The 24,176-nt window shown below is 38.5% G+C and overlaps 1 protein-coding gene across 1 annotated transcript in view; it reads right to left on the bottom strand.

Moving 5' to 3' along the window:
• Positions 1-1,273: 1,273 nt before the first annotated feature.
• hs3st4 (heparan sulfate (glucosamine) 3-O-sulfotransferase 4) overlaps positions 1,274-24,176 on the bottom strand; it is a 79,181-nt gene continuing 56,278 nt past the window's right edge. The window contains exon 2 of the mRNA XM_086175750.1: positions 1,274-3,440. Within this exon, the coding sequence (XP_086031876.1) occupies positions 2,786-3,440 (655 nt within the window). The 3' untranslated portion in view covers positions 1,274-2,785. The remainder of the gene's footprint in view (positions 3,441-24,176) is intronic.

Raw genomic sequence — 24,176 nt, 5'->3', positions numbered from 1 at the left:
AGTAAAAATTATTAGCCAAGGTTAGCTGAAAATATCTCCCTGATGCCGGCAGGTACTACTGTCATGAGGCTGATGCTCGAAATGGCAGTCTTTCGTTTTGGCTCAGGCTGAGTCAATTTGTACGGTGGATCATGTATTTAATATCATGGTGCAATGCTTTAAAGCACATCTCATGCATAGATTGCAGCTCCTCAACTAAAAATAAACACATAAGGTGTTTTATCAAATGTCTTTATTTGGAACAACCGTAGATTTCCACTTGGGACTTACTGTAAAAGCGTTTTTTTTTTTGCCAAATTCTGAAAGGACTAGAATGAATTAATTTTCTATATCAAAATTGTGGCAGCAAAGCTGTGGTAGTTTAATGGGAGGTGAGCGGCAGTATTTATTTATGTTTTTTTACCTGATGCTGGAAACACCGATGAATCGCATTACAGTACATGATCCCCACAGGGAGGAACACTGGAAGGACAACTTAGCATGCCTTTTATGCAATTTGACGCTCACAGGATCTATCACGGCAATCTGCTTGTGACCATCACCGGCCTAGAACAAAGAAGTGGCACAAAAGGAAAATGTATAAGCATTCGTTGTACTAAGGTTGGATCTAAGTGTTAAAGCAGGAGAGGAATCCCCTGCATTTCTGTAGTCCTGCAAATACGCATGACAGCACAAGCATACATTCATAGACCAAAAAGTCGAGTTCCCACCCGTCCTAATAAGACTGCGCGGTGTCTTTTGGGGATTTTTCTTTGAACATCCCAGTGAGTAGGAGGGACAGTCTGGTTTGGGAGGCAGATTATACACGTCCTTGAGGAAACAAGAAGAAGTATGTTAAGTCGTCACATTTGAGTGTTCTTAAATGTGATTAACATGACTTGACCACAATTCAGTGATCTGTATAAATGCCGTTCACCTTTGTGTAAGAGCTTATTGCCCCATCAATTCAGCTCAAAGGAAAACATGTTTTGGTGAGAGGAAGAGGAGGAGGAGGGGGATTTCAGGGGACTGCGTGTAAAAGTGCGGACAGACAGAGATATTGTCAAGAAAATGCCAAGGGATGGATGCAAAGAAATGCCTCAAAGTGGAAGCTGTGACTCTGGGATGGTAAGACTCAGAGGTAACTGTTCAGGCTTGGCGCTACAAAGGGCAGGATAGTGCTTACTTTGATTGAATCAATTGCTCTGTGTAAGTAGCTGCTGGTGTTTGCTTCCCCAGGGTGACAGAGAGGTCTGCAGAGAGTGAACCAATCTAGTCATCCATACAGGGAGGATTAACAGAGCAATGCATCATAGCTGTAGCAACTGCTGATGTGGATCAGACTGTATTTATTGACTCATTGACTGTGTTGATTGTCTCAATTGATGAAAAGTTCAGAGACAACAGACGGCGAATTATGAAAATAGAATTTAAAAAAAATAATGAAAACAAGGTAGTCCATGTTACTTGTGTTATTTCATTTCACGAGTAAAGGATTCAAGAAAGGAACATTTCAAAGCAAACCCTTTTTTACATAAGCATCAGCCAGGCCAGGGTCTTACAGGTATTTGGTAGTAAACTTCGGATTACAGCACATTCCCCTGGCGAAGAGGAGCTTATTCCGGTCAAACACATACAGTGATGGCTTTGTTATTTACCTGGGAATGTATGAAGCGTTTCCTTGACAGCAAATTCTCTGACATTGACATTGTTCCAGCACCAGCTTTATTTCACAAGCCATTAGTCTATAATGACAGAAGCCTGGGTGGCAGCAGATGTTTGTTAACAAACTTCTGGCCGGTCCTTTGCTGTTGTTCTTTACCCTCACTGACATGTATCACTGTGAAAAAAGATAGGGTCACATGAGAAAAGCTGGACGATCTTAAGAGTTAACGTGTGTTTGGGCAAAAGGAATCGCTCTTGTCAAGAAGCAGTTTGTTTGATGAACAGATAAACCTGGATGTAGTGCAAGGATTTATTTGCCAACTATGCCGGGACCACAGATAACGTACCACGTCTGAGGTGCATAGTCATCATTATGCTAACAACCATTCAGTGAGACAGTCCAATTATTGAATAATGGTCACTGTACATCAGCTATCCTATTGAATATGTGTGCAATTAATGAGTGCAGGGCAATCAGAGTACTGAGAACATTAACACTTTGGTAAACTGACAAAAAAGAAAAAGATTGTCTCCACCCACAATATGGACAACTCAAACGATGAGTACGCTTGAAAGTATTAATATATCATACTTCTATCAATGTTCTCATATCTCTTTCGTAAGAGGCAGAAATTGAATAAATGATACAGAGCATGTTGTGGCCTTGGCCATTGAAATGTAGTATCTTTGTTGTGAACGCTGGTGAGTGGGCGTGAGGGCAACAAACGGCAAGAAACTATAAAGGGAGAAGAAACAGGCAGATTTTACCCTTAGGGCTCATGAGGTAAGGACACTTAACTCATTGCATGCATTGTCATAGTCAACACAATTTTTATATCAGTTCAATGTTTAGAAACAAAACAAAACAAAACAAAAACAATAAATCATCTCATTTTCACAAATATAAATATATTTTTATGTTTAGTATGTACAATAATGATTTGCCATCCTTGACAACATTAGTATTGAAGGGAGAGAAAAAGCATGTCAGTAAACTCCTGCTGATGGATACATACACTGCAAAGACAGCCATGACTGATCGGTGTGCTCAAGCAATCTCTCTGATCACAAAGCAAAGAAACAATAGTAGTTTTATTGAGAAGGCTGGTGGTATGACTGCACTTCGCCCTGCCACAGTCTACTAGTCCTGAGAGCTTCGAGATTCACCGTCCCCCTCCAGCTCCCATTCGAAGTTCTGGCCCGTCATTTGGTAAAACATCATGTTAAAGGGTTTGTAGAACTTGTGCAGCCGCCGAATCACATCCGGGTCAATTTTAGGGTGAGTTCTTCCTTTCGACTTGCCGAGGCACCTGGGAGTGCTGCTGTCCTCTGGCTTTTTCAGACACGGAAATCCTTTTGTTTTATTGAAGTAAAAGTGTTTGTCCGTGACTATCCGTTTGAGTCCTAAGAAGTCCTGTACTTTTGCCATCTCACCTGCAGGATCTACTATGAGTCTCTCCCCGCTGACAAAATGCATTTGAGAGAGGGGGAAGTACTGCATCCAGCTCTCCAAGTGGAGCGCATATATTCCTATACGTAATGCACTCCATGAGGCATCTATCAGACCCAGCGTCCGGTTCTTGAAAGCCAGAACCTCAAAGGTCGGGATCTCAGGTTTTTTGGACAAAGTCTGCGTATAGTCTGAAATGGCTCTTGTGACAGGGTTGCGAACCACAATTATTAGCTTGATGTCTCTGGCCATGGAGTGGATACGCTTAGGGGCATGGTTAGTCACAAAGTAGCTAGGTGTCTTCTCCATGGTGATCTGCCCCTCCAGTGTTGAAGGCATCAGGTCCCTGGGAACACAAATAGCATGAAAAAATGCAAAGTTAGCAAGTATCCTGAATACCTCCTGCCATGCAACCGAAATACCCATGGACACAATGAGAGAGCTAATTTGGTATCTTTATTAAGCAGTACATTATTTAAAATTACAAGTGAAAATAAGAGTTATTATCACTGGACATTATGTTGTCAGGAAAAAACATACAGCTAATTACATCCATGGAGAAATATGCAAGAGATAAAAGAAAGAAGATGAAACAGCAGGCAAGCAAGTATGCTCATTGCTTAATTGACTCCATCTGTGTTACTCCAGGAGCTGTTTTGGAACTTTAATAATGAGTTCGCTGCATATCATTAATACCACGGTGCCTGGGGTATTGTTTTGTCATACATTTATTATGCATGCTAGGCTCATACTCAGCCACTGAGTGTTATTCCTTCAACACGTGCACTTCCCCTGTAATGGGTGCAGGCAGTTTCTTTTCTTCTGATTTCTATAGTATTTGCAAGGACAGCGGTTGCTCACTGAAGGCAGCGGTGATTAATTATATGATTCAAGGTGATCATTTGCAATAAAATAGAAATGCCCCCCACTTGAACAATGTATCTTTGCTGATAACCAAAAGCCGTTGCCAGAAATATGACATTCACCTTAAGTCGAATACAACAGTGCAGGGACAAGTTTATTTCATACGGAGCAGCAAGTCTTATTTCCACAGTTTCTATTTTTGTATCATAATAAAGCATAGAATTGGCCTCAAGCAAATCCTTATCAAATGTTTACACTGATGTTCATTCCAATCTGCGCTGTTTTCTTTGTTTGCAGGCTGTGTGATTCATAGCTAAATTGGTACATTAAATCCTCTCTGATGCGTTGTTTATTGAACTACCTACAAATCAAGCACAAATCAAGCACAAATTCTAAGACAAGAAACGCAGACAGTTTTTCCTCAACCATCTTAGCCTTTTCCCCGAAACATATACTCTTTCTCTCTCTCACACACACAGATATATGTATTTTATTTTATATTTTTTCTCCCCGCAATTAAGCTTTACCACAAACCTACTGCTGTAACCCTATAGTCACATCAATCATTTGCATCTCGGACATACTCTAAATTAACTGTTCAGCAGCAAAGAATCCAATTTGCCCTGTAAAACATAAGAGCTGCTATGCACATATCGACCACCCGGGCACACAGACATGTAGCCAAGGATACAAGACTGAAAATCTCACAAGTGGCCTGGTAATTGCATCTCAGTAACAGAATTGCCTTCCTGATGGGTAATTTCCCTCTGGATTATGTTTGTCTCTTGACAGCATAAAACCGTGGTTACTTCTTGGCTCTGTAATGGGATATTAAACATATCTATGGATAGCAAGGTGTCTAGAAAGAATATTCATTTTCATTACAATCTGTCACTTTCCTCATTTTACCCTTTAGAGTAATGAATATCTAAAGATTTTTGTAACCTTTCAAGGACTCCACTATGTTTTTCCTTTTCAAGTCAACAAAGTGCAATCGGCGGTCTAGAGGAGTAGCATCAACATGTATGGAAATGAAAGGACGCTTCATACACCAGGGGAGGCACCTTGAAAAAATAACAGTTTACTACGGTATGGACAGAAGGGGCAGTTCTCGTTGGTTATGTTCTCTGAATCCATGGAGCATATCCAGTTGTTTCAAGGTTACATATTTGACATCATGCCCATAATAAGCTATTGTCCTCATCTGGCCAAACACTAATCATCAGATATTTAATTATAATACAATGAAAAATGCACACACCAGAACACTGTTATTTTACTGTGGCTCCATTTGGTTACGGAATCATCATCAGTTATGGATCATGTACGTCCAAAATGTCACTTGGACAGTGAGGCGGGACGGAAATCAAAATACTGATAAACAAGCAAATTTCTCCACGCTTGGTAATGACTGCTATGGCCTTGCAATCTAGCGGAACCGAAGTAAACAAGAACAAACAGTTTACACTACTTTTTTTTTTTTCCTCTACCCATCATCTGCTTTGCTCAACATAGGTCATTCAGGTGGGTAGGTAAATACAATCCGTAGCGCTAAAAGACTTTGCTTGCCATCTGCTGTTTCCAGCCTTGGAGTGGAAATCCACCACCAAATACCAACACTCTATTTTCATTGAAAAGGGTGAAGATGGGTTCTTCGGAGAAAAGATTAGCACATTAGCTTGTGCTGTGGTGTGATAGAGAATGGATTTTTTTGAAACATACATACATACATACATGTATATATATAACTGGAACTTGCAAGTATTGTGCCAGTTCTCCCACTTAAGAAGATGATAGAGTCATGTAATTTTCCTCACAGGTACACTTCATCTATGAGGACAGAATGCAGAAAAAAAACAACAGAGAATCACATTACCTGATTTTTAAAGAATTTATTTAAAAATGATGGTGGAAAATAAGTATTTGGTCACCTGCAAACAAGCCAGATTTCTGGCTTTCACCGACCTGTAACTTCTTTTGTAAGAGGCGCCTTAGTCCTCCACATGTTACTTTCATTAATGGCACCTGTTTGAACCTTTTATCAGAATAAAAGACACCTGTCCACAACCTCAAACAGTCACGCTCCAAGCTCCACTATGGCCAAGACCAAAGAGCGGTCAAATGACGCCAGAAATAAAATTGTAGACCTGCACCAGGCTGGGAAGATTGAATCTGCCATAGGTAAGCAGCTTGGTGTGAAGAAATCAACTGTGGGAGCAATTATTAGAAAATGGAAGACATACAAGACCACTGTAAATCTCCCTCGATTTGGGGCTCCATGCAAGATCTCACCCCGTGGGATCAAAATGATCACACAAACTGTGAGAAAAAATCCCAGAACCATGCGGGGGGAACTCATAAATGACCTCGCGAATGACCATACCTACTGTGAAGCATGGGGGTGGAAACATCATGCTTTGGGGCTGATCTGTGTAAAGGAAAGAATAAACAGGGTTATATATCGTGAGGTTTTGAGTGAAAACCTCCATCAATCAGCAAGGGCATTGAAGATGAAACGTGGTTGAGTCTTTCGGCATGACAATGATTGCAAACATACATGCCTGGGCAATGAAGGAGTGGCTTTTTAAGAAGCGTTTCAAGGTCCTGGAGTGGCCTCGCCAGTCTCCAGATCTCAACCCCATAGAAAATCTTTGGAGGGAGTTGAAAATCTGTGTTACCCAGTGACAGCCGCCCCAAAACATCACTGTTCTAGAAGAGATCTGCATGGAGGAATGGGCCAAAATACCAGCACTGGTGTTTGAAAATCTTGTGAAGACATAAAGAAAACATTTGACCTCTGTCATTGCCAACAAAGAGTATATAAAAAAGTATTGAGATGAACTTTTGTTCTTGATCAAATACTTATTTTCCACCATAATTTGCAAATTAATTCTTTAAAAATCACACAATGTGGTTTTCTGGATTTTTTTTCCGCGTTCTGTCTCTAATAGTTGAAGTGTACTTATGACGAAAATGGCAGGCCGCTATCATCTTTTAAAGTGGGAGTACTTGCAAAATTGGTGGCTGACTAAATACTTTTTTACTCCAGTGTGTATATATATACATATGTATATTCTTGATTTTTTCTGTTCTTTTGTGGAAAAAAAAATTGTTTTAAAATATTGAATAAAAAAACCTGGTAAGTCATCTGGATTCATGGACACATATGTCACAACTTCAGTATGTTGAGCTCAAATACAGCCTCAGGGGGACCACGGGCCAGTGTCTCCCTGACCCAGCCTCGAGGGGGCATGGGTCAGTGTCTCTCTGAGCTGGTCCTAAGTCTGGATAAATGCAGAGGGCTGTGTCAGGAAGGGCACTTCGCGTAAAAGATGTGCCAAAACTAAACATGAAAATTACGCCTAAGAATCTCATACCGGATCGGTTAACAACGTCCGCCATTGGCGCCAACAACTTACAGGGTATCAGTGGACATTGGTCTACTGTGGGTCGAAAAAGGAGAGGAGGAAGGCGTGTTTGGATGCAGAGAAAAAGGGGAAAGGCAAGAGTCTGGGACTGAGAGTAGGGACTTTGTTGTGGCCAGGATGCATTGGATGGTGGTTTGTAGGATGATTCTGGTGACAAGGAAACTCAAGAGGACAAAGGCAGCGCAGAGGACAAAGAGGTGGAAGCTGAAAAAAAGAGGAGTGTTGTATGGTTTTCAGGAAGGAGTTGAGAAAGACTCTGGGTGGTCAAGGAGAGCTTCCCGATGACTGGACAACTACAGCTAATGTGATCAGGGAGACAGGTAACTTGGTGTGTCGTCTGGAAGGAAAGTAGACTTGAGTGGTGGAATGAGAAAAGCGCAGGAGTTTATACAGAGAAAGCAGTTAGCACAGAAGAAGTAAGACTGAAGAGAACAGACAGGAGTGCAGGGAGATATGGGGTAAGGTGAAGATAGAGGTAGCAAAGGTAAAACAAAGGGCGTATGATGACTTGTATGCTCGGCAGGACAGTCAGGAGGGAAGGAATTATTTATACAGGTTGGCAAAACAGAGAGATACAGGACTGTCTCAGAAAACTAGAATATTGTGATAAAGTATCTTCTGTAATGCAATTGAAAAAACAAAATTTACTTTTCATGATATTCTAATATTTTGAGACAGGATTTTTGAGTTTTCTTAAGATGTAAGCCGTAATCAGCAATATTAAAATAATAAAAGGCTTGAAATATTTCAGTTGATTTGTAATTTTCTGAGACAGTCCTGTAGAGATGGAAAGGATGTTTGGCATGTCCAGGTTTTAAGTATAAAGAAGGAAATGTACAGATGCTAGAAAAATGATTGGAAGATGGAAAGAGTACTTGGCGAGCTGATGAATGAGGAAAATGAGAGAGAGGCAAGGCTAGAAAAGGTGACTCTTATGGATTACAGAGTGGCAGAGATTAGTAAAAGTGAAGTGAGAGAGGCACTGAAGAGGATGAAGAGCGGAAAAGCAGTTGGTCTTGATGATATACCTGTAGAGGTGTGGAAGTTTCTAGGAGAGGTAGTGGCAGATTTTCTGGGTGGATTATTCAACAGGATCTTAGAGAGTGAGAAGATGCCTGAGCAATGGAGAAGAAGTGTGATGGTGCTTTTTGGCCCACTCCTACATACAGATCGTCTCCGGATCCTTCAGGTGTTGGGGCAGTCGCTGGGCAATATGGACTTTCAGCTCCCTCCAAAGATTTCCTCCAAAGAGTTCAGGTCTGGAGACTGGCCAGTCCACTCCAGGACCTTGAGATGCTTCATATGGAGTCACTCTTTAGCTGCCCTGGCTGTGTGTTTCGGGTCATTGTCATGCTGGAAGTCATGAGCCATCTTCAAGGCTCTTACTGAAGGAAGGAGGTTGTTGGCCAAGATCTTGCGATACATGGCCCCAACCATCCTCCCCTCAATACAGTATAGTCACCCTGTCCCCTTTGCAGAAAAGCATCCCCAAAGAATGATGTTTCCACCTCCATGCTTCACAGTTGGGATGGTGTTCTACTCATCTGTCTTCTTCCTCCAAACACGGCGGGTGGAGTTTTGCCCAAAAAGCTCTATTTTTGTCTCATCAGACCACATCACCTACTTCCATTCCTTCTCTGGATCATCCAGATGGTCACTGGTGAACTTCAAACAAGCCTGGACATGTGCAACATGAGCTTCAATGTGATGCAGGATTTTAATCCATGATTGCATAGTGTGTTACTAAATGTTTTCTTTGAGACTGTGGTCCCAGCTCTCTTCACATCATTGACCAGGACCAGCTGTGTAGTTCTGGGCTGATCCCTCACCTTCCTCAAGATCATTGATGCCCCCCGAGGTGAGATCCTGCATGGAGCCCCAGACTAATGGAGATTGACCGTCATCTTGAACTTCTTCCATTTTTTATAAAAGTGCCAACAGTTATTGCCTTCTCACCAAGCTTCTTGCCTATTGTCCTGTAAACCATCCCAGCCTTGTGCAGGTCTACAGTTTTATCCCTGATGTCCTTACTCAGTTTTCTGGTCTTGGCCATTGTGAAGAGGTTAGAGTTTGTTTGATTGAGTGTGTGGACAGGGGTCTTTTATACAGGTAAGGAGTTCAAACTGGTGCAGTTAATACAGTTACTAAGAAACTGACAGAAGAACTAATAGGTCTGCAAGAGCCACAATTCTTACTGGTCAGTAGGAGATCAAATACTTATGCAATAAAATCCAAATTAATTACTTAAAAATCATACAATGTGTTTTTTCTGGATTTTTTTTCTGGATTTTTTTAAGAGTACCTTTGATGAAAAATGACAGACCTCTACATCCTCTGCAAGTGGGAAAAGCTGAAAAATCAGCAGTGTATCAAATACTTGTTCTCTCCACTCCCCACTGTGTGTGAATGAGAGGTGCCTGGATGGAACGGCAAGGCTACAGGGAGTGGAGATAGAGAAGTTGGAAGATTTCAAGTTCTCAGGGTCAACAGTCGAGAGCAACGGAGAACGCGGAAAAGAGAAAAAGAACCAGGTTCAAGCAGGTTGGAGTGGAGTGGAGAAAAGTGTCCGGGTACTATGCGATAGAAGACAGAATGAAATGAAAGGTGTACAAGACAGTGGTGAGACCAGCGATGCTGTATGGTCTTGAAACAGTGACAATGACAAAAAGACAGGAGGCAGAGCTGGAGGTCAGAAAAATGTAGACGTTGAGGTTCTCTTTGGGAATGACGAGGACGGATAGGATCAAGAATGAGTCCATCAGAAGAACAGCACATGTTCGATGTTTTGGAGAGAGGGTCAGAGAAGCCAGTCTAAGATGGTTGGGTCATGTTAAGAGATGGGATAGTAAATATATTTTTAGACGGATGCTGGAGCTCCCAGGCAGGAGGTCCAGAGGAATACCAATGAGAAGATTTATGGATGTAGCGAGAGAGGATATGAAGTTAGTTGTTGTGAGAGAGGAGGTTACAGAGATACAGAGAATAGGGTTAGATGGAGACGGTTGATTCTCTGTGGTCACCCCTGAAGGGAAAAGCCGAAAGGAGAAGAAGTATGTTGAACTCATCCATAGTTTTCTCCATTTATCAGACGTGAATGAATTATTCAAACAACTTGACTTGCTTAATATTTGTTCATCTTTAAAGATTATGAAATGGCGTATTGATTGGAAGTAAAGTCTTTTTACGAGATATGTATCACAATGGGCAATTGTCATTATTTTCTCTTAGATGGTTTGATGGAAAGTTTTCAGCTATGTCTTGACCCTTGACACTATTTCCTCAGTAATATCCAATCTTAAGTCAAAGCCCAGACTCAAAACAGAAAGGGGAATACATTGAATTTGTGCTGAAGAGTTAATTCAGGGCCTAATTGTAAGAACCAGCCGCAGTGAAATCCGTTGAGATACTGGGGTTGGTTTCATGTAAATGATTCCATAATTACATGCTGAGTGACATGTTTGTGATAACCGCAACACAAAGAAAAAAAGGCATCAGTTTACTGGGGAGCGGTTGGAGAGAGAAAAAAAAAGGAAATTCAAGTGAGTCATTCTTCAACAAGTGGATGCATTCTACTGTGGCACACAGGAACACAAGCCCACAGGCCACAGCAAAGGGTACTGCTGGATCTGAGTGGGAGGCATTGTTTTTCCTCGATTAAGGTGCAGGTTTTGGGTGAAAAAAACAATGCATCCCTTGTCAGTCATCAGCTCCATAATGGTGTGTGGATACCGATTTGTTTGTTTTGGTTTGTTTACAAACCTGAAGGCAACCTCTCACCCGAGTGCATCCGATATATCTAGATCTGGAACTGTTCATCGAATCCACAGTCATGTTTTAAATAGCACTGGTGTGGGTTAAATAGTTATGTAAACCTCTTTGACGACAAGAATGAGAAGGAGAACAGCCATGGGGATAATTTTAGCAGTTTGTCAGTAAAATAGAAATGAAAAGCCAATACTATTGCTTTGAAATAAATGAATGGGACTTTCCAAGGGGAATATGAAATAGGATATGATACAGGACAGTTGAATTTAATTTAATTTCTTTCATTACATTTCAATATAGTATTACTATATTTTTGTGACTGACACATCTCTGTCTTGATACAGGTAATGGATGTCTAATGGAGCACTTTTAGCACTTCGTTTACCAAGGCCAGCTCACACCTACTAACTTGTTCCTCAATTTTTATTTCTCTAAATTGTTCATCAATGTAGTAATTCACCTATTCTTCACACATATATATTCACAAGAATTAATCCATTAATTTACATTTGTAGGTGTTTCGGAATTCATTGTGGGTTTCCACTTTGGACACAATTCAATTGTTTTATTGGATCATGTATATAAACTATTAAGTGCATTAAGTGTATGCTGTAAAATGCATTTAGACACTATCTTTCATACTTGTTTTACCTGATGTGTGAATGTGTGACATTTTTATTGCTGTTTTATTACTATATACATGCCATAGACAAGGAAAACAAAGCAATAAATACATAATAATATTAACAATGCCAGGAAAGCTCAGATACCATATTCAGTCATTCATCATCTGAAGAAAGGCCAAATAACAGAATGGAACAACAAACATAACCGGTGCAACACAGAAGCGCTATACTGTTATTGGGTATTTTCTTCTCTTGTCTAATAGTTTATCCACATCAGTAAAGTATTCTGCTTTAAAGAAAGATAAGGTCTGACTGTAATTACTTAAGCGGCTTAGTGTTTATGTTTGTGCTGCTGGGTGGTACTAAAAAGAATTATTAAATAAATAAATACATAAATAAATAATAACGGATGAAACTAATTAAAACAGAACACAGACCCCCTCTAAATTAGTCCATTATTGCTGCAGGACTTCACACATGTAAGCTTCAAACAAATAGTTGAGGACAAGAGCGACAGCTGGTCCTGATCAAACCCTTATTCTCTGGTCTTCTTCTGAGATGTCCTGAAGTGCACCCAACTCCCAAAAGTGTCAGGCCCACAGAGCCAGGTACTTCTTTCAACACGTCACCACACTGAAGAGATCTGAGGCTGCATTCAGAGGCTCTTTGGCCTTCTGACATCATTAAAATATAGTGAAAGCCGTGTCATCCTGCATCATTAGTAATCAGAAGTGAATACAAGCTCTATTTTTAACTGCATTAAAGTAAATGTTAAAAACATGAACGTGATCTGACCACAAAGGAATAGCTAAATAATTGATTTTCAATGGTGTACAGTATATCTATACTATGAGGTGTTTTACTTATTCAAAAGTTCCCCAGTTGCTTTTTTTTTGCCTTTCATTGAGCTGCTGCTGAGAGTACTTCAAGCTCCACTTAGTCAGTTTGATCTCATTACTTTTCTGTTTAATTTATGCTGACATTAAAAAAAAAGGGAAACTGCAGTGTGTAGGCTGCCGGTGCGCAAAAGTAAAATTGAATAAAACCAATAATATTGTGTCTATTAAAAAAAGAGTATAATCGGCAATGGATGAACGTGTAAAATACTTTGATTTACTTATGAATTTGAAGTTTTATTAACTTGTGTCAAAACACCGTAAAGATGCATATTAATAATGGAGAATGCACATGATACCCAACTGTGATTGTTGGTCACACCTGAATACACCCGAGTCAAAGGCTAAAAATTACAACTTGGAAAATGTTGCAGGTTCAGCTCAGTTAAGCAGAACCAATTAATATGACACTTTAAACATGATAGATTCCTTTGCCTCAGGGAGTAAAGAAAATATCTCACAGGTCAGGTTTTCAGGCTTCAATCATTTTGCACGAGTTAAATGCAGATAAGTTCCTGATGTCTGACTGCGAAGACATTAAGCGACAATTTACCAAAATGTCAATTATTGGAAAATTATGTTCAGTTCTAACCAGATCTATAAAAGAGGGTCTGCATGAATTCCTCTTTTAATAGAATTCATCCAACACTTTCTTGTTGAAATGAAGGAGTTTATTGAAGCATGATGGCATAGGTTTAATAATAATCTCACAGGACTTAAAGAACCGTTATGCTTTCAATCAATTCTCAAAGTAAACCTCCTTCTGTCAATATGAGATATCAAAGTCATCTTCTGACTCCAGTATATTTCCTGAAAGTCTATCTACTATGTGTGTTTATGAGTTCAAGACACACTAGGCTTTGCGATGGTATCATCAGTGCTCGATTCCACATTTGTAAGAACAGCCCGTGACTATAAATAGATGAGAGTGCTAATAATGAAATGTCTATTTATCAATTTATTTAACTTTCTGGTACGTCTTCTGCATAAAATAATAATAATTATTAAATAAACATCATCGATGGGATTTAAAAATGCACTTTTATCAAGGATGCTAATGCACCACTCACGGTGACAGAAACTGCTGCTTTGAGGATTTCATACTGGGACCGATGGCTTTGCGCAGGGGAAAATTGATAGGCTGCAGAATCTCAAACAAACCTGAAAGGGTTTCTCATACATCAAATCAGATGCCAGGGGCCAAGACAAAGCCTCACTTTCTCGAGATGGGAAAAAGGAAAAGGCTCCTGGCTCACATGACGTCAAGCTGGTGTGGCAAAGAGAATGCAGATAAGTAATGTTTGTAAGCAAAGCCGCATCAGCTCCAACAGTGCAAACATAATAGGCATAGAGGCTTTTTTTAGTGAATTGTCTAAATATTTTTGAAGCATTTCGGGTGGTTTGTTTCAGTTACGTTCATTGTGAGAATGCATCGGAAATACATGCAGACCACATCTGACCTAGATATGATCTGTCATATCATAACTTTAAGAAGCCCTTGGAGCTGTAATACTAAAGTAATAAAATTAATGATAGCATTATCTGAATTATTGCTGAATCTTTTTTATGGAGGAATGACGTGGTCATTTTATATCAACAGCCAGTATTATATAGGGAAGCTCTTCCTTTTTCAGCAGGTGCAAATATTTTAGGGAATCAGAAAACAGGAGAAAACAGAGATAGGTCCTCCTGTTCATAGCGCCCCTACACTCAAAATGCAAAAAATGAAATAACTGAGTAATTTATCTTAATTTCATGCATTTTCTGTGAGATTTGTACATTTTAATGGATCTAATAAAGAATTAGCCAGTGTGGATAAGGAGACAATGGTGATCTGAGCGATGATGTGCTTAGTAAGGGGCAGAGACGGTAAAGCTGTGTTAAAGGGAAATGGATAGACTAGCAAATGTTTTTTAAGTGTGACTAAAATTAACTTGATCTGTCTTTCAAACACCTTTTAGCTTTTTTAAAACTGTAGTTCTTAAATCTTGAGCATCAGTGGAATTCTGTCAATCTAGTCTTCTAGCAAACCAAGCCTGAAGTGACATGACAAAATTCAACTTGAACTGCTTCCATTTGTGTTGGAGTTAAACAAATGGCTACAAATGTAACTGCATCATATGGCTGCAACCATCATCAAAAACTGGAAAAAAGGGTAAAACCGGTCATTAAACAATGTCCAGTGCAATTCACCAGATAAAATTAATCAATAACCAAATAGATTAACAAATAACAATAATTGAATAAACTAATTAAAAAAATAGATGAATGAATATATGTGTAAATCAACTTTAGACATTTAGCTGATATATGTATTGCATATCATACATTCCTGAATGCGGGGAAACACACAATGGTTGTCAGTCTTTATGAAAATAGCACCATTTTAGCCAATGTACTGGTTATACTTTGGTTAAAGAAGTGATATTCACAGCAAATGAATAATCATTTAGCCAATGTACTGGTTATACTGTGGTTAAAGAAGTGATATTCACAGCAAATCATCAATCACTCAGACACTTTTCCCCTCATAATCATGGACTTGAAACCATAACAGAGAAGGCTGCACAAACCTCATTTTGTGAGTACAACAGCAGTACATATTGTACATTTAGGGAGTGACCTTGATTTAGTAGTTTTTCTACTTTTCTACAAGATGAATGTAAAATACAAAGAATGTCTGGGAAACTTTTTTTAAATAATTTCTGCAAAACAGTCTGAGTGTGTTTTTTGAACTGTTGGGAAATATCATACGTGTACTAATTTTGCTCATTATGCCCAGTAATGTGAGGTATGAATCATGAGATGGCTCTGAATGGATAGCTTAATTCATGAATCCTTCATTTATCATGTATACTTTTAAATATATTTATCCTCTATATTTTCAAATTGTCATTATATGAATGTACTATATAAAAGGTATTAGTTTCAGGGAGTTTCTTCCCGTGTTGCGTACAAGTGTCAGTTATCATTTTGTTTCCCCGTAATAGCATGACAGTGAAGTTATCATGAGATCAATAGAGCAGGCTGGATTATAACAACAACACAACATATCTGGTAAGTTGCCATAAATGCGAACAGAATAGCCCATGCACACAAAATAAATATTGCAGAGGTGCCTCTAAATAATGCAGGCAGCTCTCAGGTCTTATTTTTAAAAATGGAAGTAATAAGTTACACTCAAAGCACCTCCACCACAGTTCTTTGCTCTCCAGGGGGTATGTCTCAAAGCTGCACTCAAGAACTAAAAAGCGTCATACAGCAACATCCACATCAACTTCTTAGTTGGTACATGAAAAAAGGTAAAAAAAAAATCACAATTTGAAAACGTTTTTTTGAGCAATGTTACATGGAATTGGGAACATCTACGAGCGTCCATCATCTTAAATAACATGATTTCTACCAGCCATGACAGGTGAGTTAAGAAGTAGAATAATCATTGGTTTGACTCTTTCAATGAACATCTACCAGGAAGAGAAACAACTTAAATTGAAGCATAAGGTGTGGAAAATTGTCTATTTTGATGACTTACACACAAGTGTTTATAAACTGTGCAAGACATAACTACAAATAGCTGTGATCAATAGCTGTGGTAGTGATCAATTGCGAAAGGAAACAATGAAAATTATCAGAAAATGTCTGTGGTTTAACGCTTGTCTAATTTTTGGAATTTGTCTTAAATGACAGTGCCTGGTCTTTTTTGTTGTCATATAGAGGTCACAGTGGTCGAGTGCTCATTGGTGAGCAGAGCGGGTACACATTATACTCTGAAGCACAGCATGACATGATCTTGTTATAGAATTCAACACGCACACCTACACACAAAGACGAAAAAAAAATTTCATTTGTTTATTGTTAAATGGATAATTTATTTCTTCTACTTCGCCACACAAATAAGCTCTTACCTGCTTATCTCGCTGCATTGTTCTGTCATTGTCTAATTTGCACGATCTGTTTGTGCCCCTTTGCAGCTGGGCAAGCAGTCATGCCATCTGGAGTTTTTTATAAGTATATTTTTACATACTCTTATTTACAATAGAACTCAACAAAATGACACTCACTGGCATTTACACATCCCAAAAGGAGAAAGATGGGATGTGTCATCATAGTTTCTAAACATCACATTTCCATTGTAATTTCCAAAACATTATTTAACTTTTATGATTTTGATCAGATACAGCTTATTATCGGGTTGTTTCATGAAGCTCCTGTCGGTCTAAAAAAATATAGGAGTTTTATTGCAAGTGTTATTCCCCTGCATATTCGTATTTCCGACAGGGGAAGTTCACGCTTTTGACTCATGTTTGACCTCTCTCTATATATATAATGGCAATCTATGCGGAGGCACAGTGAGAGGAAATGGCAGTAGGATATATAGATCCTATTTGGAGTAACATGGCGGGATTTTAATGAGTTTAAAATAACTAACATATGAATTGCAATTTATTGTGGCAACTGTTCATGAACTTAAATATGGCAACATGGCGGAAAGAAATCATTTTCTCTCTCATGGAGAGATATGAATGCGAATGTGGGAGTGGGGAAACGGCCTTGTGCCCATGGTCTTATTCAGGTTATAGCTACAGTATATAATATATTTATGATAATCTGCGGCAAGCCATGGTAAACAGTGAATATTATTTCTAATAGGTGTGAATTTACATTTACAACCGTGGACCATGTTGACCATGCTGTACCTGCCGCACTGCAGGTATACACTTTTAATGTTATCTTGGCTCCATGTGTTTCCTACCTCTTTACGGATTGATTTTTCTGTCATATCTCAGTTTACATCATCTAAATGAAAGGGAAGGGTAAAGAAAAGCGTGGGCATGAATGAGGTCTATGTCTTTGTATGTGAGAAATGCACATCCCCTACCATTGCCTCTTTCAGCAATTTCTCACATACGTCTAATATACAGAATTCATTGCAATGTCCAGAGAGGTGCAAAGTCACCTTAAATATCAATCACAGGAGTGGCACGAGTTAAATTCCTCTTAACCGCTGTGGCAGATCATCTGGGCAGGTGGGACCTTCCCACTACTCAATGACAAATATGGGTATTGCCTGTAGCAATAGACTCTCAGGAAAGAGATGGGATGACTGTTCAGTTAATACAGCGAAAGGTTAATATTAAAGCTGACATCAGAAAGAAAGTGGTTGTAATTCCAAAATTCTCAGGAGAATCTTGGCTTCAGGACTCATTATTGCTTTTACACTTTAGGTTAGATCAGTATCAACTAATGATTCTTTGAATTCACTTTATCCTTTTTCTGCTTTTGATGTTTTCTATTTATGCCGCTATATGATTTTTGCTCTTGCAAATTATCTTCAAATCAATCAAATATTTAGAAGTTAAAGTAACACCCTTGAAACCTAAAGTCACCAAACTGACCGATAACAATGGTGGATGAACTGAGGAGGGTATTATTAATTAGATTTTGATGTCATTTAGATAGTGAAAATAACAATAAGAAAACAGGAACTATATACAAAAGTCCTAAGCTGACTGATGTTAGATAAAAATGTTACTGCTAATGATTAGTGCAGTGGTATCTGTGGAAATATTAGAATACTGACAAGAAAATTATAATAGCAAACAATTTATATGAATATTTGAAAATGTCAAAATAATAGAAAATATTTTAAAAACATAATGTTTGAGTATATGCTGTAGTCGTTAGTGCTGTGTTCGTGAAGTGCATATTAGAAACACACCTCAGTCTAAGCTTTCACAAATACACAGACACACACACGCACACACACACACACACACACACACACACACACACACACACAAGAGAAACAGAAATCTAATAACAAAATGCATATATCAAACAAGTATCATGTATTTAACATATTTCAGCAATACAGTGTAAGGGGTCATAGATGAAATGTCTCAGATGGGTTTGTGTGGATGTTGATAATTGAAAGATTATCAAGCTTTGACTTAGTGACATATAAACATGACAAGTAAAATACGGGAATCGCCGTCCACCATTTGCAGCCACTAAAACAATTCCGTAACAATATGGTTTACTATCAAAAGCACCATATTTGTAATGATATTTAAAAAAAAAAAGATGCATAATCTTTGTGATCTGAATTAGTAATGGGGGAGGGATGCTTGTGCTGCAACATCTGGATGGAAGGAAGCAGCCTGCTAAGAATGTTATAATCATGCAGACAAGGCCTAAGCTGCTCCATTACGGGCTAAGCTGACCTATCAGTGGGGCTTTTGCTAATCCAAATTGTGCTTTGGCTGGCAGAGATTGCTCAATTCAGGCATTCTGCTCGGGGGAAAGAATGCTAAAATAATTCACCTGCCATGCGAGCTGCTATCATTTATGTGATTATTATCTCTTGGTATCATATGTGCATAAAAGCAAAGCTTTTTTCTTCCTTCAGAAAAGCTGCCATCCATGGTGGATAGACCATTTGCTTACCATATTTATGCAAGATATGTAACCAGTTCAAAGTGCCTTAAGCATGCTATCAAGTGACACGAGTTTAATAATCTCCGCCGTTATAACAAATCAGATGTGCCGAGTGACCGTTGTATTAGCAACTGCAGAGCTCCGCAAGCACAGAAGTTCTTTTATGAGAGAGGCTGACTTGCATTACAAGTAACGGTTTACCGAATATGATTGCAACAATAAATGTTTTGGGGCGAACTTGTTGGTGCGTAAAAATGCCGATCCCTAATTTGTCAAATCCAAAATGTGTCTCAGGTGAATTTCAGTTCGGCTATGACCTTTGCAGGGAGGCCAACTGTTAGTTAGCTGTTTTATTCCAAGACGATAGTGCCGCTGGTATCAGCAGCACACGGTTGGCACCACAGATACACTGTAAGCTGAGCTGACATGGCTCACGGGAAATTAATTTGCTACAGCCATATAATGGTTGGTTATTTAATCACTGTTAGATTTAATCTAACACCTTAATCTCAGTGGCATTTTCCTCCTCCTGGAGTTTCGCACCTGTAAAAATATGAAGGGATTAGCGACAGAGTCAGCTATAAAAACCACTGCGATTTCACAGCATAAATGGGTTCATTCAAAACATCCACTAAATGACTGGCTTTTTACATTTACATTTTAAAATTTTTAGGTTCAAAACTTCTCCACTTTCAGCGAATCAAAGAATACTATCTATGAATATGACACTGGGCAAACACCCACCATAGACTCTGAACAACCTCTAACATTATTATTCTTAATAATAATAATAATAATAATATTAATGCTCACAGTTTCCCTTATTTTTTTATTGTCGTTTTTTTTGCTGCTACTCCTAGATCCAAACCACGAAAAAAAATATTTCAGATGACAGAAAAATATGGTCAGACACTTCAGTTGTGAAACGGCTGATGCAACTCATTGAACATCTCGCTAGTTTTCAGTACTCAAGATGGGAGGAGATATGAGGATGTAATCCTTGAATGGATCATGGTATAGCCCTCAGCCCTTTGAGCAGCTTGTTTGAGCACTTTCGGTAAAACCCCTGTACACACCCTTAATCTTCCCAGCAGAGGTAGTTTGACGCAGCCAGTGAATCTGCCATAAAAAACACATCACAAATGCAGGATAATGTTTTACAGATATACAGATTAACTTGTGTAATCCAGGCAGCCAAAGGGAGAGCTTAAAGAGAAATGTGTCAAATGTTTATAGATAGAATAAAACCAAATATTAAACCTTAATCTCTGAGGACTTATTTCTATTGTCGTCCTCAAATGTTCCACACTATTTTGAATTATAAAAAACTATTTTATTTAAATAGCAGCAACATCATTTACGTACTACAGCATACTGCTGAATTCACCATATTCCACAATCCATTTCTATAATATGTACACTGTTTATAAGTATTTGTTCTATAAGTATTGTCTCTGTTATCATGAAGAAAATGTATGATTTGAGTTACAGATACAAATTAATGAATGCATAAATCGATAAATGTATTAACATAATGAATGAGTGCCTCTCTACCACAAAATTGTTTATAGATTGTGCTTTATAGCAAGTAATTAACACATTAACTGGAGGTCATATTTGGTTGCTCTCAATGACTTTCAATAAGGTCACTCTCATTGAAAACACACCAAATTTTCTCTAATGTTAGTCTCAATGTCAGATTTGAAAGCTGACATCTGGTGGCTCATATTAGACACTCCATGTCACATTCAATAATGCGATTTCATATAATGCAAAGACAAAATTATTTTCCTTACTTTTACAATTATTAGAAATGATAGTCTGATCCTACACTACAGGGTGCATGTATTAGGTAACATATGCTTAATTTTTTCGGGGACTACTGAATCATCACTATTAACCAAGGAGGAGCATAATGTTGGTGGACATTATAGGTGGATATATTACATGTTTGTATATATATACACACATCATATTGCTAGTTACATTTAAAAGGCTTATACATGGGAACAGGTGCAAATGTTATCCTTAACATTTGACATTTGATATACATTATAGTCATCTTTTGGCTACAGATTGGTTAAGAAAATATAAACAGAGAAGAAAAAAAAAAGTCTGGAGGATGCAAACCGACGCAAACACATCACACTATTATTTCCTAATAGACATTTGCATATTTACAAGGCAAATTTTGTATTCGGTCCACCTTTTGAACAACACTTGTTCCCAGGATGCTTTGTGTAGCATTTAGTGTGAATGTAATATCAGGCTTTTATTTCAGTGCCACTGCCAAGAGGTACTTTCATGAGCCTCGGTTTATATCATAGCCAGAGGCTTCTGCTCTGCATTCCATTTCGTGATGTGATGTTTCTCTGAGAAATCTGATTAAAACCTGCTTGATTACAAAAAAAGTATTATCTCAATTGCTACATTCAATACTTTTGTTAAGTGATATTAGTTTTTCCAAAAGCCCAATGCTTCATTAGAGCAAAACTTCCTTATCAATTACCCTAGCAGCAGGTAAATGTCTAGCTCACAGTATAAATGAGTTAAAGCAAATTATCCATACTGGCTGAGTTGCATGTTTTAATTACTTGTGAAACTTACTCAGCTATCTTTAGCTGTCTGCATTTCACATCAGTATTCAATTAAGTACAGTGATCAGATGATTCGGCAGAGCAAACTGCACTGCAGCGTTTAATGCCTTTCTTGATGTAATTCAATTGAAGTTATAGCAAAGGTATAAAAAAGGGCAAGCCTTTTTCCCCCCAAATGCTGTGTGGATATAGTTTTAGTTGTTGCACCAAAATCTAAAGCAAGATATGAAACAAAATAAATACGATTTCTGTAATAATAGAAATGCTGTTGATTTTTAAATATTTTTTTTTTTACTGTTTTTGCAATCATTTTTAATGTTGTAATATCCTTCCCATTTACCGGTGGTGTCGTCCTTAAACTGTTGCAATGTATTCTTCAGACAGCCAATGAGCATCTGCACATATTTATCACCAACAAAATTTCCTTTTAGCTGGCAAATCTTGCACTTGTCTATTTTAACAAATCGGGACCGACCCCCGTTTATAAATGAATCAGAGTTAATTTTCAGACTATCATTTCACTCTCAATTGACTCTCATAAATTGAATGTGATGTCAGGGTGTGAAAATTCATACAGTAAAAAACTTGCCTAATGATTCTTGCCTATATCAGCAGTCAAATATCGGGATAAAATTGAAAATAGAGTCTTCTAAAAGGCATTTGCTTTATTATGCACATTATGCGCAAAGGCGGACAACAAGATTCTTTTGTGGCACCGTGTAATTAGTCACATCGTGTAGTCTTGTAATGACAGTTCAGATATCATTTACAAGAAACTGTGGCTTTACATTGTCGTCAGTGAGAATCTCCTCAGGCGATAAATCTGTGAGGAAATCTTGAAACGCCTTTGCCAAAGGCCTTCTCTGGTGGTATATTTAAGCATCAGCAAAAGAAAAGCTGACTTTTTCTTAGTGATTTTTGTGCATATCCATCAGTAAGAAAATATGAAAACAGTGGTGGGAAAAGCTAAAGTAAGAGAATCCAATGGTCACTTAATCTAGGGATGGAGGAATAATGCACATACTCAGACTCCTGATATTGTGCTGAGAATCGAATGATGAGCCACCAATAATACATCGGAATGTTACCCTTTTGGGACAAAAATCTCTTTTTCTGACAGCTGTAGATAGATGGTAATGAGAAGAGGGAAAAGAGGGGAAAAAAAACTGGAGATCTTCCTTAGATCTAACAGCAAAGTGAATGAAGTGACTGACTTTAGGACAACCCTAACAGTGTGTACAGAAGAGCTGCCAGCAGGAGGTAACACTGCAGGCACAAGACAATATGCATAAAAGGTAGAGGAGAATGGAATATTACAGCACATTAGGGTTCATACTAGCAGTGGCAGCATACACAGTACATATAGCAAAGGTATAACCCATTGGTAGGGATTATGTACTCGAACATCGTTGTATATGGATTAAAGGTCCCTAAATAGAATACAGCTCTACTAACGGTCAAGAACTCCAGAGCTTATGTTGTGATTATTTTCACGGTCCTGACTGGAGAACAGGTGCTTGCTAACTGACCAGACACAATGGTTGACTGGAAGCAGATGTCAGCTGTGGCTTAGCAATTGCATTTAACACTGGGATTGTGAGAGGATGGCCGAGAACCAGCCACTGAAGGAATGACTGAAATAGATGAAGGTTGTCTCTGCACTGTTAAATATGCTGACCTTGTTTGTCTTAATTATAGTTAACATTGATGATAAGATAATATATTAACAGTTTCTTTAATTATCTTCCCTCCAGTCCCTCTTCGGGTTTATCACTAAATGTCTTTCGGGTCCTATCTGTAGCAACTGATGCTATTTGTGACATTTTAACACCTATGTTGTTTCTGTTGTTATCCAGAGGATGATCTGTTTATTGTTCATTTTTCCCCCAAAATCAGTTCATTGGTCCATTTTTACCACCAAACGCTGTTAAACAGATGATGTAATTAATACAGTTGTCCTTGCGACAATATGGACTCATACTTCACTGATCTAATGGAAACTATCTTTGGCACTATCATTATTTGAATCAAGAAGAAACAAAGGCGCAGGATTGGTTTCCAGAAGAATAATCACCAGTGACGTGATAGCAGTCTAGGGTCTAGGCGATTTTAATGGAAAGCTTTTACATATGAGCATTGCAGTTAAAAGCCTATCAGAGCATGTTTTCTCCCCAATTAATCCAGTTCATACGGCTGCTTTTCGAATTTGCAGTTTTAAGTCAACAGGCAGGAACTGGTATTGTTAACAAGCCCAGCTGAGTGTTGTTCAGAAAACTGCAACATTTTGCATGGTGACTTGCTAATATCCACACACTGTTAAACATATAATGTGTTGTTGGGTTTCCAGGTATAACAAGCTTAGAAAACATGATCCTGCTTGTCTGGGGGAAGTTGCATGAGCCAGAAGTGTTTTAGCAAATATGTATGAGGAACCATATTGTCATGAGGTCCACCTGATGATTGCCTCA

This window comes from Fistularia commersonii, chromosome 28 (genome assembly GCF_037954325.1).
Source record: "Fistularia commersonii isolate RoL2024-O1a breed Wild chromosome 28, RoL_Fcom_v1.0, whole genome shotgun sequence".
Taxonomy (NCBI): Eukaryota; Metazoa; Chordata; class Actinopteri; order Syngnathiformes; family Fistulariidae; genus Fistularia; species Fistularia commersonii.
The sequence above is the reverse complement of the archived record's forward strand: the minus strand, read 5'-3'. Positions and strand labels throughout refer to the sequence as shown.